General features: G+C 37.5%; 4 protein-coding genes across 6 annotated transcripts in view; 3 read left to right on the forward strand and 1 right to left on the reverse strand.

Annotated features, from left to right (window-relative positions):
• actl6a (actin-like 6A) overlaps positions 1-5,971 on the forward strand; it is a 7,641-nt gene extending 1,670 nt beyond the window's left edge. The window contains exons 2-14 of the mRNA XM_008408014.2: positions 152-228; positions 863-1,037; positions 2,262-2,362; positions 2,644-2,741; positions 2,915-3,009; positions 3,842-3,948; positions 4,050-4,139; positions 4,234-4,295; positions 4,462-4,576; positions 4,768-4,848; positions 5,237-5,332; positions 5,448-5,534; positions 5,641-5,971. Coding sequence (XP_008406236.1) covers positions 152-228; positions 863-1,037; positions 2,262-2,362; positions 2,644-2,741; positions 2,915-3,009; positions 3,842-3,948; positions 4,050-4,139; positions 4,234-4,295; positions 4,462-4,576; positions 4,768-4,848; positions 5,237-5,332; positions 5,448-5,534; positions 5,641-5,721 — 1,265 coding nt within the window. The 3' untranslated portion in view covers positions 5,722-5,971. The remainder of the gene's footprint in view (positions 1-151; positions 229-862; positions 1,038-2,261; positions 2,363-2,643; positions 2,742-2,914; positions 3,010-3,841; positions 3,949-4,049; positions 4,140-4,233; positions 4,296-4,461; positions 4,577-4,767; positions 4,849-5,236; positions 5,333-5,447; positions 5,535-5,640) is intronic.
• Positions 5,972-6,078: 107 nt separating this feature from the next.
• On the reverse strand, positions 6,079-9,006 carry mrpl47 (mitochondrial ribosomal protein L47). Its single transcript, XM_008408015.2, has 7 exons — positions 8,858-9,006; positions 7,893-8,041; positions 7,625-7,685; positions 7,291-7,387; positions 7,021-7,151; positions 6,755-6,850; positions 6,079-6,652 (listed from the first exon to the last, which is right to left on the reverse strand). Exons 1-7 carry the CDS (start codon positions 8,989-8,991, stop codon positions 6,541-6,543), a joined length of 780 nt encoding a protein of 259 aa, XP_008406237.1. The 5' UTR covers positions 8,992-9,006; the 3' UTR covers positions 6,079-6,540.
• Positions 9,007-9,182: 176 nt separating this feature from the next.
• Positions 9,183-12,817, forward strand: ndufb5 (NADH:ubiquinone oxidoreductase subunit B5). The gene is made up of 6 exons (XM_008408012.2): positions 9,183-9,328; positions 10,484-10,566; positions 11,179-11,245; positions 11,381-11,442; positions 11,859-11,965; positions 12,608-12,817. Exons 1-6 carry the CDS (start codon positions 9,211-9,213, stop codon positions 12,726-12,728), a joined length of 558 nt encoding a protein of 185 aa, XP_008406234.1. The 5' UTR covers positions 9,183-9,210; the 3' UTR covers positions 12,729-12,817.
• A 792-nt stretch (positions 12,818-13,609) lies between these two features.
• Positions 13,610-15,841, forward strand: part of usp13 (ubiquitin specific peptidase 13) — a 32,235-nt gene continuing 30,003 nt past the window's right edge. For 2 of the 3 annotated variants that reach the window (XM_008408010.2, XM_008408011.2), the window contains exons 1-2: positions 13,610-13,999; positions 15,629-15,754. In XM_008408010.2, the coding sequence (XP_008406232.1) occupies positions 13,889-13,999; positions 15,629-15,754 (237 nt within the window). In that variant the 5' untranslated portion in view covers positions 13,610-13,888. The remainder of the gene's footprint in view (positions 14,000-15,628; positions 15,755-15,841) is intronic. The other variant, XM_008408009.2, reaches the window with a different exon arrangement.

Raw genomic sequence — 15,841 nt, forward strand, 5'->3', positions numbered from 1 at the left:
TATATATATATATTTCCAAAATTCACTTCATTAATTAACTGTTGTTTTCTGAGTGACCTTGTACTCTCTCTCTTTGGAAAGACATATATGCAAGTAAACTTAAATGCATGGTTTAAATTCTAACATCCATGTGTATGGCTCTTTTCTGCAGATGAAGTGGGAGCGTTGGTGTTTGACATCGGTTCGTATTCTGTAAGAGCTGGCTATGCGGGAGAAGATTGTCCCAAGGTAGGTGAATCACTCAAATGACCTGATTAACTGTGTGTCTTTTCTTCCTCTGAGTGTGCGCATGTTATCTCTGGGGGGACGCCAGTGTCAGGAAATTGGGGCTGTCACCCTGGAGACAGGCTGAGTAAATTGAGTTCAGATCATTTTGGAACACTTCCTTGGTTTAGATTTTTGTGTGCTTCAGTTGGAGTTCTTAATAGTGGAAATACGGTGAAGCGTGGATTCATTAATCAAATGTATTATTTGTTCATTATGATTATTTCAAAACACTTTGTTCTGTAGCATGCTTTTTGTGTTCAGGGTTTGCTTATTGGTATGACACTGCTGCGTTGCCAGTTTGAATAATTTCTAACCGACCTTGAAGCAATGAATCTCCTTTGTGGGGGAATATAAATTAGCTTAGATGTATAGAAAAATCTTTCTAGAAATCTTTTGCTAGTTTGATACGAATATAGATGAGAATAAAATCGGGTACTTTTCAGTATAATGTAATTTCATAAGCAACACATTAGTTCAAATATTGGCTCTAAAAACATTTTTCACCAACAGAAAGCCAATGCTGATGAAGAAGTAAATGTAAAAATGTGCCTTGACTTGCAATGTGTTTTTCTTTCTTTGTTTGGCCCTGGCTTAGGCGGACTTCCCAACAGTGATCGGTGTTACTATTGACCGGGATGATGGCAGTACACCCATGGAAACGGACGGAGACAAGAGCAAGCAGAGCGGCACCACCTACTACATCGATACCAATCAGCTGAGGGTTCCCAGAGAGAGCATGGAGGTCATGTCTCCCCTAAAGAACGGCATGAGTAAGTATTCGGTCTGTTGGAAGTCTTTAAATGTTTTTCTGACGATTTATGTACAAATGGAAATTAACTCACATACAGGCGGAGTATTTCTCAGTGAAAACATTTTCTTTAGTTTTTCAGTGCTGCATTATTCACATTTCACACTTCGATAAAAAAAATTCAAATTTTTGCTATGGTCAGTGATGTCAAATAGGAGTACATATTTAGAAATCGCACTGCTTGATCCATATCTACAGTGGGACTGTTTCAGTGTAACTTTGTAGACGAGCTCCTCACATCAATTACTGACATATTACTGCTGTTTATGAATATTTATAAGACTATCTTGAGCCAAAACACTAAACTCATTAAACATAAATTTTCTTTTCCCAGTTAAACCCAAGTGTCTCTCCTTTATTTTGTATGAAATCCATATCTGTGTAAATGCTAAAATACTCCTGAGACGTTTAAGATATGTGTTTGTTCTTGCCATTCAATAATATTATTAAAATTATATTTGCTATGTTCCACATTAGAAATATAGTCTYATTTGGTTATCCAAGTTATCTAAATGGGGAACTCAAAAACATTGACTAAATATTCAAGATTTTTTTTTTTATTGTTCTGTAATTGAACAGTAATAAGCTACGTTTCCTTTCCATTCTTATATCAGGATTATAATTTTTTCAGGATTTAAATCCACAACATTTTCTGAATTCTCACAGTTATCAGCATGATTGGAAATAAAACATGCGTCACAAAGAAACCATTTCAGCAGATGATGATGCGAGTCAGAATGGTGGTCCATTGGCGTTTGGCTTTGCAGCTACCTAGAACTGAGTGTGACACCCATGCTAATTGCAGCAGAACAGCACAGTGGGACCGTTGGCTCCCGTGGAGGCCTGACCTGGAACATTGGTGCTCGTCTGGTGCTCAAATTGTTATCTAAAAATAACTCTTCATTGCTCTAATTCTTTTATCATTATCTTGCCTGGGTCAAATAATACTAAAAGATATATATTTTTAAGTGCATGTGATGTTTAGGTTTGCTTCCAGCAGTGAGATTTTACTGTATCTAAGATGTATTTTTTTTCCTTTTTTTGTTTTTTATATACATAATTTTTTTTTTTTTTTCAATTACTAAGCACCGTTTCTAAAAACTAAATGGCTGGACGTCACTTCATACATAAAAAAGACAGATTAGAGTAAACAGTTGCTTTACCTTCTCTTTTATTTGATGTATAGTTGAGGACTGGGACAGTTTCCAGGCAATTTTGGATCACACGTATAAGATGCACTTCAAGTCTGAACCCAGCCTACATCCTGTGCTCATGTCAGAAGCATCGGTGAGTTTGCTGCTGCTTAATGTTTAATATAATTGCCATCTTTAATAGGTACTGTAATCAAACCATATTAATGTACTTTCAGCACAAGTGGGCAGCAACTTGGATTTCTGAGATGCCCTTTGTTTTAGGCTCTGGAAAAATATTGTGGGACAGGGATTAAAGTATAACATTTGCTTCCTGTGCTGGTGCTCGTCACTAACTCTTGGGGTCTTCGTTTGTTTAAGGGTGTCTGACAGCCACCATTTATTGCAAGTGAGTAACAGCATCTGTTTTGTTTGCAGTGGAACACGCGGGCAAAACGAGAGAAGCTTACAGAGTTGATGTTTGAGCATTACAACATTCCTGCCTTCTTCCTCTGTAAATCAGCTGTACTGTCTGCGTATCCTTTACAGTTTTTTTTTTTCATCCAGTAAAGAGAACAGTTTGACTGAAGGGACTGGGCTAATTTAATGATGACCTTTCTCTTCAGTTGTTTATTTACAAAATGGTACTATAACTTCTGTTCCTGCACCTTGAATCCCTTTCCTGGTCCCTTAACTTTGAATGTCCCAGCTTTGCCAACGGGCGGTCCACAGGTCTGGTCCTGGACAGCGGAGCTACACACACAACAGCAATCCCAGTGCATGATGGCTATGTCCTTCAGCAAGGTAAAGAATGGTTTCACATGTAACCCTAGGATTAATAATACAAGACAAATGGAAAGAAATGGTTGGAATCTAAAGCTGAATCATGTGGATTATGTCTCTTCTTGGCAACTTGATGCCATCTGCTGGTTGCAGCTCGTCTCGGTCATGTGCTTCTCTTGCATTTAAGCAATTTCTGCAGTTTGTGGTAATGAGTTTTTGTGGTGCAGGATTCTTTGTTTGGAAATGTACTGACATTTCCAAACAGAACCATAGTCTTATATATTGTTCATATTCTTACAGGTTGACTGCTTAAATATTTAAACCTCAGCATTTGTCTATGAAACTTGATTAAATTATTGTAGTACTTTTGGAAGAGTAATCCTCAATCCTTTACACATTTTGTTACGATCCAGCAACACAAAATGTGAATGCATTTATGGTGCGTTCACACCAAACGCGTTACGTGCACCAAAAACCATCTGACGCTTCAAGTTCGACGCGTGTGCACTTTTGGTGCGTTCACACCAAATGTGTTTGCAGTGTCAGGGGCATATGGTTCACGTTCAAAGACTAGTCAAACGCTCCAAACAGTTCAAATTGCGCTGCGCTAGACGCTCAAAACGTGCTTGGTGTGAACGCACCATTAATCTGTGTGAACACTCAAAAGTGAAAACTTTGATCCTTTCATTTGGTGCAAATTGTGAACAAACACTGTAGCTAAACTTAACAAAGACGCTGGAAATGATCATTGGTGTATTATACAAAAACTACAGATTAACTATCAAAATTGAACTCCTAACTTTCCCAACGTAAAGCTAATTTTGTGTGGGGTTTTTTTGTTTGTTTTTCACAGGCATTGTAAAGTCACCTTTGGCTGGTGATTTCATGAGCATGCAGTGCAGGGAGTTGTTTCAAGAGTTAAGTGTGGAGATAATCCCTCCCTACATGATTGCATCAAAGGTAAACACTTTGTTCATTTTAAATATGTTTTAACTTTAATTTGACACATTTTTAAGTAGTTATTTTTGCCGTTTGCTGCCTGCTGTGTGAAAATGTCACAGGATCCAGTGCGGGAGGGATCCCCGGCCAGCTGGAAGAAAAAGGAGAAACTACCTCAAGTCACTCGATCTTGGCACAACTACATGTGTAATGTAAGAAATGAGTTCATTTGTTTTGCAGCACTTTCAGGATTTCTGTGGAATGCCGGAATTAAATGTGTCATTTTCTGTGCCCTGTTTATCGCAGTGTGTAATCCAGGATTTCCAGGCGTCTGTCCTGCAGGTGTCAGACTCTCCATACGATGAACAGTGAGTTACTAGCAAATATTCTTGGAGCTCAAAATTATTTTCTCTTATCAAAATCTTATTGAAAATGTACTTATTTTTAGCAATGATTCCTGTCTTTGTTCTACAGCTCACAATAGATATGTTGATTTTTGTTATCTGAATGACTCCATCTTTCCTTTTTCATCAGAGTGGCTGCTCAGATGCCCACAGTCCATTATGAACTCCCTAATGGCTACAACTGTGACTTTGGTGCGGAGAGGCTAAAGATCCCAGAGGGACTGTTTGACCCCTCTAATGCCAAGGTTGGTGCTACGTTTGTCAGGCGACAATAAACTAAATGTACTTTTAAATTAACAGTTATCAGTGGTATAAAAAAACCCGCAGTGAGTACATTGGTGCCTTGAATAAAAAAAATAAGTGTTCAGATATTTTTATTATTGCATAATTCGCCTTTTTTGTAAATAAAAGCGATGCATAATCTGCTCTCCTGTAGGGCCTGTCTGGAAACACCATGTTAGGAGTTGGCCACGTGGTGACGACCAGTGTAGGAATGTGTGACATTGACATTCGACCGGTGAGTAGTGGACAGCTGTTAAAATATATATATATATATATATATATATATATATATATATGTATATATATATTTTTTATTGCAGGACAAGTTTTTGAGTTGGTCTGCAATTCCCAAAACAAAGAAATGAGCTATAGCAGGTTATTTTAATTAATTAAAATAACAAATGAGAGACTAACTTTGAGTCTTCCTCCTTTGCACACTATTTCTACATCATAGAGTTGTTATTATGGCCCGTTAGTTTATTAGAAAATGACTGAATATTTGAGTTTCACTGGTTTGTCCACATAAAAATCAGCCGATTTGGATCAGAAGCTATTTTCTGTGATGAGGAAAACGATTGGCTCCGAGTTTGTTTAACGTTTGTGATTATTGACGTGTATGTAAGGGTCTGTACGGCAGTGTGGTGGTGACGGGAGGAAACACACTCATCCAGGGCTTCACTGACCGATTGAACAGAGAACTTTCCCAGAAAACCCCTCCAGTAAGAAACAGTCGTCGTTTCTAAACAGCTTTGAATTTATCACAAGTTGTGACGGGAAAGTCAGTTTAGCTGCATTATGTTGAATGCTACATTTCCCCTTGTTTGTAATTTACAGAGCATGAGACTGAAGCTGATTGCCAACAACACTACGGTGGAGCGCCGGTTCAGTGCATGGATAGGAGGCTCCATCCTGGCATCACTGGTAAGACCATACAGAGGCTCTGTAGTATTGTGAGCCCCTCACGTGGTAGAACCTATTATGTATGTATGTATGCTGCATATTTGACAGCATGTTTGTTGTTATCCAGGGAACTTTCCAGCAGATGTGGATCTCGAAACAGGAATACGAAGAAGGAGGAAAGCAGTGTGTGGACAGAAAGTGTCCTTGATTTGACATCCAGCCTCAACCTTCCCTTCTCCATCTTCTTCTAGCTCAACATCATGAGGAGTCAACCTCTGACCCAGACTCAGGAACAGTCCACTCTCATTTTGTATGATTTGTTTTTAAATCTGAGTTGGTCGCCTGTCAGGATCTTAAAAAAACAAAACAAAAAAACAAATAGAAAAAAAAAAAAAAAATTGAACTCAAGATCCTTTTTTTTAATAGCCAAAACAGTTAGACTGTTGCCTTCTCTGTTACCTGCTGATGGAAACTTTGGGTCATCAAAAAGTTGTTTCCAATTACACTGGGGAGAAATGAGTAATTAGGGTTGTACAGAATCCTAGCAAAAAACTGGTAAGATGTTGTGTGACGAGGGTCTTTATTTGGAGGAAGCATCATTTAGCAGGATGTGAATGTGTTTTGTTATTGTCATTTCGTGTACTTGGTAAATTCATAAGCAGTTGCCGGTCAGTTGTTGCCCCTGGTTACTCATATTTCAACTAAAAATCTGTATTTAATTTTCATTTTTACTTGTCATTGGCTACATATGACCTTTGAAAAATAAAAGTCAATTTTGTTATGATTACACGAAGTCATTTTAAAAGTAATTCTGAGCTTGCTTTAGCTACAAGATGCCCAAACAGTGGTTAGGCAGGATGGTTTATTAGACAGTAACAAAACAGAACACATTTCCAATCGAGAAAACAGTTTTATCTTGTAAAACCAAATAACAGCTGAACTAGAATTTGCTCAAATTTCAGTAGATTGTATGAGCTGATTCAGGCAGCTGAGTTGTAGCAAACTCAAAATAGAACAGATCCCTTATTCAGGAAGATGGCAGCTTCATCTGGGGAAATTTCTCCTTTAATTTGGCCAAAGTTTTCCTCTTTAAGTTGACTTTCCTGGTCCTTTCTCGAAGGAATCTCTCAATGCGCAACCTGCCAGAAACAAGTAAACAAAAACAAAAAAACATAATGCAACATCTTTACATATTAAAATTAAAGGAACAAAACTGCACTGCAGCATATGAATGTTCTTACCTTATATGAGGTTGGACAAAATAGGGCGTGTAGAACTTCTTGAGCTTGTGTCTTTTATTCATGTACCAGGGAATTGTGTATTCTTTGAACCGATACCTGGAGGTTAAAAAGGACTATTTACTGAGCGTAAAAGTTTCTTGCCTTTAATGTGAGACGGGCGAAACCCAAAGTTGCATGTTGTGTACAAAAAAAAATCCATTGGGATCAGAGTCCAATAAGTTGCTTAAGTTACAAATCCAGTATAAATTCACAGAAACATTCCGCACCAGTATTCATATCCGAACACGTTCCTCCTCCAGTCTCCTGGCCGGCCTTTCTCCTGTCCCGTCTGCAGCAGACGCAGTGCAGTCTCCCGTTCTCTCACCACCGTGTCCAGCCTGACCATTGACCGTTGAATCTGTGAAGACACAGACATATTCCCTTTAGCCTGGGTTTTTATTTCACCATCAACAATAATCTGTAAATATAAACGACACATTAGAAAGAATCCCTCTGAAGTGCGGGAGCTGGAACTGTCACTTCAGCGTCGCACCAACCTTCTTCATCCGTTCAGGACTCGGCATCTGAAGACTTTGTCTTTTTGCTTCCTGCTCAAGCGTCAGCAGCATGTTTCTTTCCTTCAGCAACACATACCTGAAACAAAACTGAGGTGTTAGAAACAATAATAAATGCAGAACTTTTTAAAAAATATAATTTAACACCATTCAAGCGATGAGACATTTCAAAGTGCCTTACATGAAAAAACAAGAAAAATGTCTAGCAAAATTTCTTCAAGGTGAACAACTAAATAAAGACGAGTAACAGCACGACATCAAAACAATGTATTAGATTTTAATATTTTCCAGAGTTGTCAGTCTTGACATTGCTCACCAGAGTTTGTGTAAGTCCTCGTTGCTCTTTGTTCTCAGCTGTTTCGCTGTCCACGGAGCTCCTGTAATGAAACAAATAATGACCTCCAACATTTAAAATACATTATGCACGATCATGAACATTGTGTAGCTACTAATATGCAATTTTTGACAATCCTAACATTTCTTAGAACCGCACTGAATCACTTTAGCATGTAATAGTTATTTTCTGACTCTAAAAATCACTTTAAACAACACTCTCACAAATTTTAATAAATGTAATGTTTTACCAGACTTCACATTGGGCTCTCCCCAGTTCTCAGGCTGATCAAAGAACTCTTCCAACCCTCTTCTGCTAACAGTCGTGTGCAAAGCTCGATGCTGACCCACAAAGCTGATGGGAGTGATCCAAGAAGAGGCGATCAGGGAGGATTTTTCACTGAAGGGGAAAGAAAAGATCTAATTCATGCATTGACATTTATACATATAATTGCATCTTACTCAAGAATGCAATTAATTAAATGTCCCAACTCTCAGATTGTTCTATTGGGGTGTCAAGCCTCCAAATCAGTAAAGAAAAAACAGACTGCAGAACATTTACCTCCTTGAGCTTTATTATCGGTCTGTTTAAGGAATCATGAACCGACATACTGAATTTGTTGTGAAGGATACCAAACTGGACTGGATTAAAAAGCACTGTCAGTTTTGTTATTAAATAAACAACATCCAGACCTGCTAGACTGGGACTGGGTTGTCCTAAATTGAAATAAAGATGTTTCAAAGGAAACTTTATCTTCATTATTGACGTTTTTGTTTGTACAAATACTAAATATTTTTTTAAAGGAAATTGACACATTTGATCAGTAAATAAAACACTGAAAATATATTTTTTTCTGTTCAATAAATGTATCTCAAATAAGAAGACCATCACAATCAATAGAAACATAAACTTATAATACTTTGATGCAATTTGAATTTTATTAATAATCTGATAAAGACTACAGACACATGCTTTGATGCAGAGATTAAGATAATCTTGTAATTGTTTCATTTTCATTAAACTGAAAGAACGTCACGCACTTTTTACATATTTTACTTCATAAAGGATCACTAGTTTAAGGTTATCGATGCTGAGGTTGAGCTCATAGGCCAGAAAGTGAAGTGCACTGCCGCCGATTTGAAGGGACGATGGATCTGTGGTAGTTTAACCAGACGAGAACAAGAAAATGCCACATCCGCTGCTACACTGTCCTACCTTAGAAGATTGTTCTGGCATCTTTCCAGATTTACAGTACAGTGTTGAACGCCTATCGCTGGAGATATCCTGAAGACGCTCTGAAACCGTTTGCATAGAGTCAAAACACGTCCTAACGATGAGGACGACGCCATGTTTTACCTAGAATTACCCAACATGCATTTTGTGTAAAAAAAAATTATTTTTATGTTTTTTTAAATAATATTTTCTTCATTCTGCAATCATCGGAACAACTTTAACATTAATGGCATAATAATAGCATTAAATTTGACAAGATTAATATACATTTAGTGTGTGCTACATTTTCTTGAACCAATCACAGCGCGGCTTGTTGAACTGTCCCTACAGCAGCTATGGTGGGCATGAGCCTTCTCAGGTCGGCTGCTGCCTTTGCAGCCAGGTTAGGTCCTCTGAAAGCTGGGAATAATGCTGCCAATATACTCGCTCGAACCATCCCACGGACAAATAAAGGTGAGAGCTTCTCTGCTGGTTCGGACAGATCAGCTTTCGACTCTAAAATCGGCCCTTTTCTGTTATGACCTTGCGCCGGAGCTTATTAGCATGCTAACATCAGCTAACTGGTAGCGTTCGCCCTGCTGTCAACAAAGAGGAAACAACTCCAAGTTTAATGATGAAAACTCTATATGTTAGATCTTATATTTGCATATTTGTTGACCTTATGAGTATTTATGATATTTTATCCTCTATACGTTTATTTATATCCTATAGAGATAGAAGTTATGAAGGACACATGATTTAGCAATTTGTTAGACTGAATTTTAATATATTGGAGTGCCATATTAGAGATTTAAGTGTACACATTCTACACTTTACAAGGTACTTCTATAAAGTTCTTATTTTGCAATTAAACTCTTAAAACGAATTTATCTCAGATGTATTATAGTCTGCTTACTAGCAATAACATGCATCACTATTGTAAAGATAAGAAAACCTTGTTTTTGGTAGGGCCTTAATGTGGCCTTGGAGGACACAATTTCCAATAAAAAATTGTGAAGTCATAAGTTTGACAGAAAAAATAACTTAAATTTATTAACACAAGAATCGCTATTTTCCTGTATCAGATTGACATCTCCAGAGTGCAAACTTGATAAAATTATGTTGCAGCTTTTTCCTCACTGTTAAGGTGAATCTGCAGGAGATGTCATTCTGATGCTGGGTTACAGTCCGCATCTACCACTTATACTTTGGACAATATGCACATTTCTTTAATTTATCACCTAAATGTTAGAGGACTTCTGCTATTTTTGTTGCAAATTTCTGGCTTTATATTGTCAGAAAACATGTTGCTTTTAATATTACAAAGCTATGTTTGAAATCATGGAAAATGATCATTTCCAACCTTTCGACATCAGAGAATATCTACTTTTTCTTTTCTTGTAAATTTGTGAAATTAATCTCAAAATATTTTGGTAGAAATGTATTCCACTGTGACCATATATATTTTTTTCTTTGTTTTCGATGGCTGTAATACTCCGTTGTATGAAATGGTTACATTTTAAATGTATTTGTAATGAACAAATACTCTGTTTGGTCTCATAAAACACAGTTGTAAATATTCAATTGGCAGAGGCTTTATTGTGAAAGCAACTGTTGCTCTTTTTTCAGTGGCGACCCGTTGGGGCCATGGAAAAAAGATGTTTGTGGTCAAGCCATCTAACTTTTACGACAGGAGATTTTTGCATTTACTGGTATGTATCATAACAAAATTCAATTTACAGAGCTTAAGTCCTTTTCAAAAATAGGGAAGCAGATAGCTACAGTATATGAGGCAAAAAATTTACGTTTCAAATTGAAAAAACATTGGAAAACCAAATATCCTTTTCCTGCCAGTAGATAGATAAGCACTGATCTATGTGGGTCTGTCAAATAAACTACCTGCAAAATACATTGAAGCTTGCTAATGTAATATCAACAACAGATCAGGGGCAGGATTACATAAATGTTCACTTCTTCCTACTCCTTTTCAAGCAGAAAAGTAGTGATAAGCTAATTATTTTGTTCTTGGTTATGTATGCACATGTTTCCTTTTGTCCTACTGATTGCTTGTTTTCTTGATTTTAAAAACCAGTTTGAAATAAATAAATAAAATGATATGTAGTAGCTAGGAAAAGCTACTATTCACTAATGCATTTTAATTTAGCCACACTATTAAGCGGTAACCCTACAATATTTACATATTTTGTTTCTCCAGCAAAACATTTAGTGAGGAGGGCCTTGATCGCATCTTTAGTTCTGTTTGTGGCAGACCGAAAACTGTAAAAGTTATCAGTTTTTCATTTTTCTGTTTGTTAATCTTGCAGCGATATTACATCCTGCTGACTGGTATTCCAGTGGCTGTGTTGGTCACGGCTGTGAATATCTTCATTGGTAAGTACACATGTTCTTGGTGTTTTAAAGTATTTTATATTAATGTGTCCTTTTGGTCCATGATATAATTTTAGGAAAAATTAAGTAAATTATTTATGAATGTGCTTATCTAAGTTTTTTCTTTTGCTTTTTTAGGTGAGGCAGAGCTTGCTGATATTCCTGAAGGCTATGAACCTGAGTATTGGGAGTATTACAAGGTGCGCTCCTTCTTTCATTTTGTCATTGCTTTGTCACAGCTTTTAAATAATGTTGTCAGGATAATTGAGTTCTGGTTTGTCATATATTTACATATTGAGGTCACAGCACATACATTGCTTTGCATTTGGCCGATTAATGTTTATTTTACAGATAGTTTCAATTGGAGTGGTGTTGCACCCACACAGACATTATGATATTCCACAAAGAAGAGTTAAAGTTTTTTCTCCACTTGTACATGCATTTTTCCCCCTCATTTTTTTGAAGTTTTAAATTAGTAAGAATGGTCCACAACAAAATCAAACAAAAACTGATACTGGTTGTAAAAACTCTTGAAGTATTTCTAGTCAAGCAGACATATTGGTCTTTTGAAAGCAATATGTTTTTTAGTGTTATTTATTGGTTCTTTTCATTTCAGCACCCCATCACCAGGTGGATTGTACGGAACATTTATGATTCCCCAGTGAAGGACTACGAAAAAGTGATGGCTGCAATCCAAATTGAAAAGGAAAAGGGTGACATGAGGTGATTATCAGAGTTTCAGTCACTTGTTTAAGACCAGAATGCTGAAGTCTGTAAGTGAAACTAAAATGTGCAAATAGTAAGTACAAGTGTCTGATTTACATGTGTCAGAATGGAACCGATTAAAGGAGGAGTGAGATTTTAAGAGATTGAGCTTTTTAATTTAGAATAACATGAAAACAGTCTAGATGGAGAATACTTATCAGGCGAGGGATGGAGCTTTTAAGAAGAAAGAAGATGTTATGTCTGAGTCCATATGGTTGTGTTTGGACCTTGCAGTTATCATTATTACTGATGTTGAATTTGTCTGAGCCATGCATTCACAGTGGAGTTTAGTTGGTCCCTTGAATCCTCAGTAAATGAGCTCTAGTTGGATGGATGTCAATACGAGAAGAAACTGGAGGTCTGGACCCATGTATTTATGTTTTCTGAGGGAGTGTTGGGTCTACATTGCTGTTACACTCCTCTCTCATAGGACGTAAATGCTGCATCCTCTAAGAGAAGGAGGTATTGTTCCTGCTGACGTGTGTTATTTTAGGGACATTGCATCATCAGGATTACAGTGACTCATGTTCAATAGTCATAGATGTACTTTTCTCAAATTCACAGCTTGTTTCTTGACTACTGTTTTGTAACCCTGAACAGACTGACGCAGCTGGAGGTTCGTCGGCAGATGAGACATCACGGAGATGGCCCCTGGTTCCATGTGCCGACGCCTGACAAGGCGCTGATTGACAACAGCCCCAAGTCATCACCTGACAATTAACGGTGTTGGCAGTACACGTGGTCATCAGTCCGACTGTTTGTAAATTTTTCCCTTGTTGATTAAATAAAGTATCTTTATGTGATCTAATAGCCAGTTGTTGGGTGCAATTACTGAACATCTGACATTAAAAGTTAATACTTCAGTTTTATCACAATCCAGAAACTTAAAGTGAATTGACTCCACCACATCAGTGTGGATTGCCATCTATTGGTTTGGCTTTGTGACAGTGTCCCTGTACAGGAGGTAATTCTTACTTCACGAAGGTATTAAATATCTACTGCCTTATTTTGTTATTTTCAAGTCATTTTGATTGTTCAATTTATACAGCTCAAATTTACCTGAGGGTATTTAAAGTAATTTAGATTTTGTCCATCCGTGCCAAACAATTTCATTCAAACGAATGAAATTGATGAATACATTCTAGCTAAATTAGAATGCATTCATCGAGATCAATTGTCACATCAATTTCTGTCACTTGAATTCATGCTCTCATGCAAGAGTTTCTCAGAAGGAGAGGCTAATAGTCATAAACGCAAGAATATCCACTGCATAAACGCGTATACTGATATTATATCCGCTGAACCAGATTCTCCACTGGGTGGCAGAGCTCCGTAGACTGACTACTGTCTGACAAATAAAAGGTTAATAAATGCATGTGGATGTGAACCACAATTTATTTATTTATTTTATTTGTTCGTACAATAAAAGAAAAACTCTCCATATTCAATTTATTGCTTTATTTTTAACCCTTATGTGTTTTCTTTTATTTTTCTGTTAATCGTTAATTTAAATGATGGAAGAAGGAAAAATAGTGTTTCTGGGTCCTCCCTCAGAGGTGGGAGTGGTCCTTTCGGTAAATGTGAAAGGACGTCACTACAGTCAACAGCAGCGCTGAAATTTCTGCGCAGGTCCATGCTTCTGGAAAAAAAAAAAATCAACAAAAGAGCAGCTCTTTACCCTCGGTGCCCTTACCCTCAGACTCCGAGGCCAGCCTCCACCCCTCTGTGTCATTTTATTTTTACGTTTCCAGCGTCACATCCCCCCCTRGCCTGCCCGGAGGAATGTAGAGACGGAGGGGCTTTAAAAATAGCATCCTCCGCTCTGACAGCGCCGCTCCGGAGGCTCCGCAGCACTCTGCAGGGAGAAGCAGGAATGCGAAGATGGCTGCAGACCTGGGAGAGCTGCTGGTCCCCTTCATGCCCACCATCAGAGTCCCCAAAACAGGAGACAGAGTCTACAAGAGCGAGTGCGCCTTCTCCTTCGACTCCCCCGTAAGTGTGTCCGACCTGTCAGACRCCCACACACGCAGCCTGCACACACCGGGACATGAGGGGCATATGAGGGGGAGGAAAGGTGCGTCGCAGGCGGACCGAACATCACACGTGTTTCGGCTGTAATCCGGTGTGTCTGTAGACGTGAAGGAAAACACTGTTTTCATCTTTGGAGAGAGATGCAGGCTTATTATTTTTCTTTTCACGTCCATATCACACCCCAAAAGCTTTCATTGTCGTTTTTAGAAACGCTACATTTGAAGTAAGCTATTTAATACTTGTAATGAGGGTAACAATTCTTCTAAACTACACCTTTTGTTTGAAACGGACTGGTTGTTCAGTGTGATATGTGGACTGTTTAGCCTTTTGAATCATTTTAAAACAAATCACTATTTGGCTCAAAATGTGAGGATTTAATACATTTAAAAAAAAACTATATCATTCTGAAACCCAGTTTTATTCGTTTTTATGCCTTGGAGTAACTTGTAGGGCCAATATTTAAATGTTTTAAACTAAGTTCTTTAGACCAGTCCTCATTTATTATTTTCACAATTGGTGACAGAATCAAAATTTGCAAAGTTTACKTTTGTAAATGTCAGAATATATTGACAGAAGCATAGATTTGATACTTTTTGTGTGTGTGTTTCTAAAGCGTCTGTGGTGAACCTGAATGTAGTGTTCCCTTTGCTCCTAGAGCTTTCCTACACACCTATCTGGATTGAAACCGTTTTTAAAGGTGACTCAGCTGTCTGGAGTTCATCATGCTGGCCTGAAGACCRGTTTATTTTTATCCTGCACTGTTGAGGCTCATATGTCACTTTGAACCACTTAAAGGTTTAACACTGGGGTTTATGAAGCCTATACATTGATTACAGATTTGAGGTTAGTTTATGAAGGAGGTGTTTTCCATGTGTTTGGTCTCTAGAGCCCATGTGTGAGGTGTAGGGGTGTGTTTTTTTCTTTTGCTTCTTTTTAAAGGCACGTTTAAAACTAAACCAGAGTTTTTAGCTGCAAGCTATACAGTATATACAAATTGTAGCATAAAAACATGCTGTTTTTTTTTTTTTGCATAAGACTTAAGATCGCAAAGCTTTTTCTTTTTTTCTTTGACTTGCATATAATTGAAGATGATTAGGTCCTTTTTAAAATCCCTACAGCAAAATTATTTGCTTCAGAAGCATATTTTGCAAATAAAATAAATATTTTCAGAATGGATTATTGGCTGATCGGCAGGTTTTGTRGTGATTAGGTTCTAAATTTCTTCCTACATATTAGTTGTTATTTCTATAGCTTGTGCTGATTTGAACAAAAAACAAGAATAGCATCTGAAGATGGATTCTTGGTTTTAGTTTTTCTCTCTGGTGTACTAACATGGAAGTGGGTGAAATCTCAAATACTGATGTGATTTTACTTCCATTAATGCAGAAAAATGTAATTTCTTTTGTGTGTTCAGAGTAACCCAACCATATGCTGATAAATAAAAGAGTATRATATAACTTAATATGCTGATCAAAACAACAACAAATTCTTACACTTCATGTGAAGCCGCACAGACTGTCCTCTYATCTGGCCTTGTTGGTTCCTCAGCTCGTGCTGCAGCTGATTGTTATTGTTTCCTTTTGTGTGCAGGAGTCTGAGGGAGGCCTGTATGTGTGCATGAACAAATTCCTGGGCTTCGGACGGGAACATGTGGAGAGACATTATCGCAAAACAGGACAGAGTGTTTACATGCACCTCAAACGACATGTTAAAGAGGTACGTCTTGTCCCCTGCCTTGTAGATTTCAATAATTCAATAATTCAAGATTTCAATAATTCAATAATTCAATAATTCAATAATATA

This window comes from Poecilia reticulata, linkage group LG4 (assembly GCF_000633615.1).
Source record: "Poecilia reticulata strain Guanapo linkage group LG4, Guppy_female_1.0+MT, whole genome shotgun sequence".
Taxonomy (NCBI): domain Eukaryota; kingdom Metazoa; phylum Chordata; class Actinopteri; order Cyprinodontiformes; family Poeciliidae; genus Poecilia; species Poecilia reticulata.

Coding starts and splice junctions, on each gene's coding strand:
- ndufb5 (XM_008408012.2), top strand. CDS start 9,211: ATGGTGGGCATGAGCCTTCTCAGGTCGGCTGCTGCCTTTGCAGCCAGG. Junction 9,329..10,483: donor CATCCCACGGACAAATAAAG/GTGAGAGCTTCT, acceptor CTCTTTTTTCAG/TGGCGACCCGTTGGGGCCAT. Junction 10,567..11,178: donor GGAGATTTTTGCATTTACTG/GTATGTATCATA, acceptor TTAATCTTGCAG/CGATATTACATCCTGCTGAC.
- mrpl47 (XM_008408015.2), bottom strand. CDS start 8,991: ATGGCGTCGTCCTCATCGTTAGGACGTGTTTTGACTCTATGCAAACGG. Junction 8,042..8,857: donor TGCCAGAACAATCTTCTAAG/GTAGGACAGTGT, acceptor TTTCCCCTTCAG/TGAAAAATCCTCCCTGATCG. Junction 6,653..6,754: donor TTTGTCCAACCTCATATAAG/GTAAGAACATTC, acceptor TGTTTCTGGCAG/GTTGCGCATTGAGAGATTCC.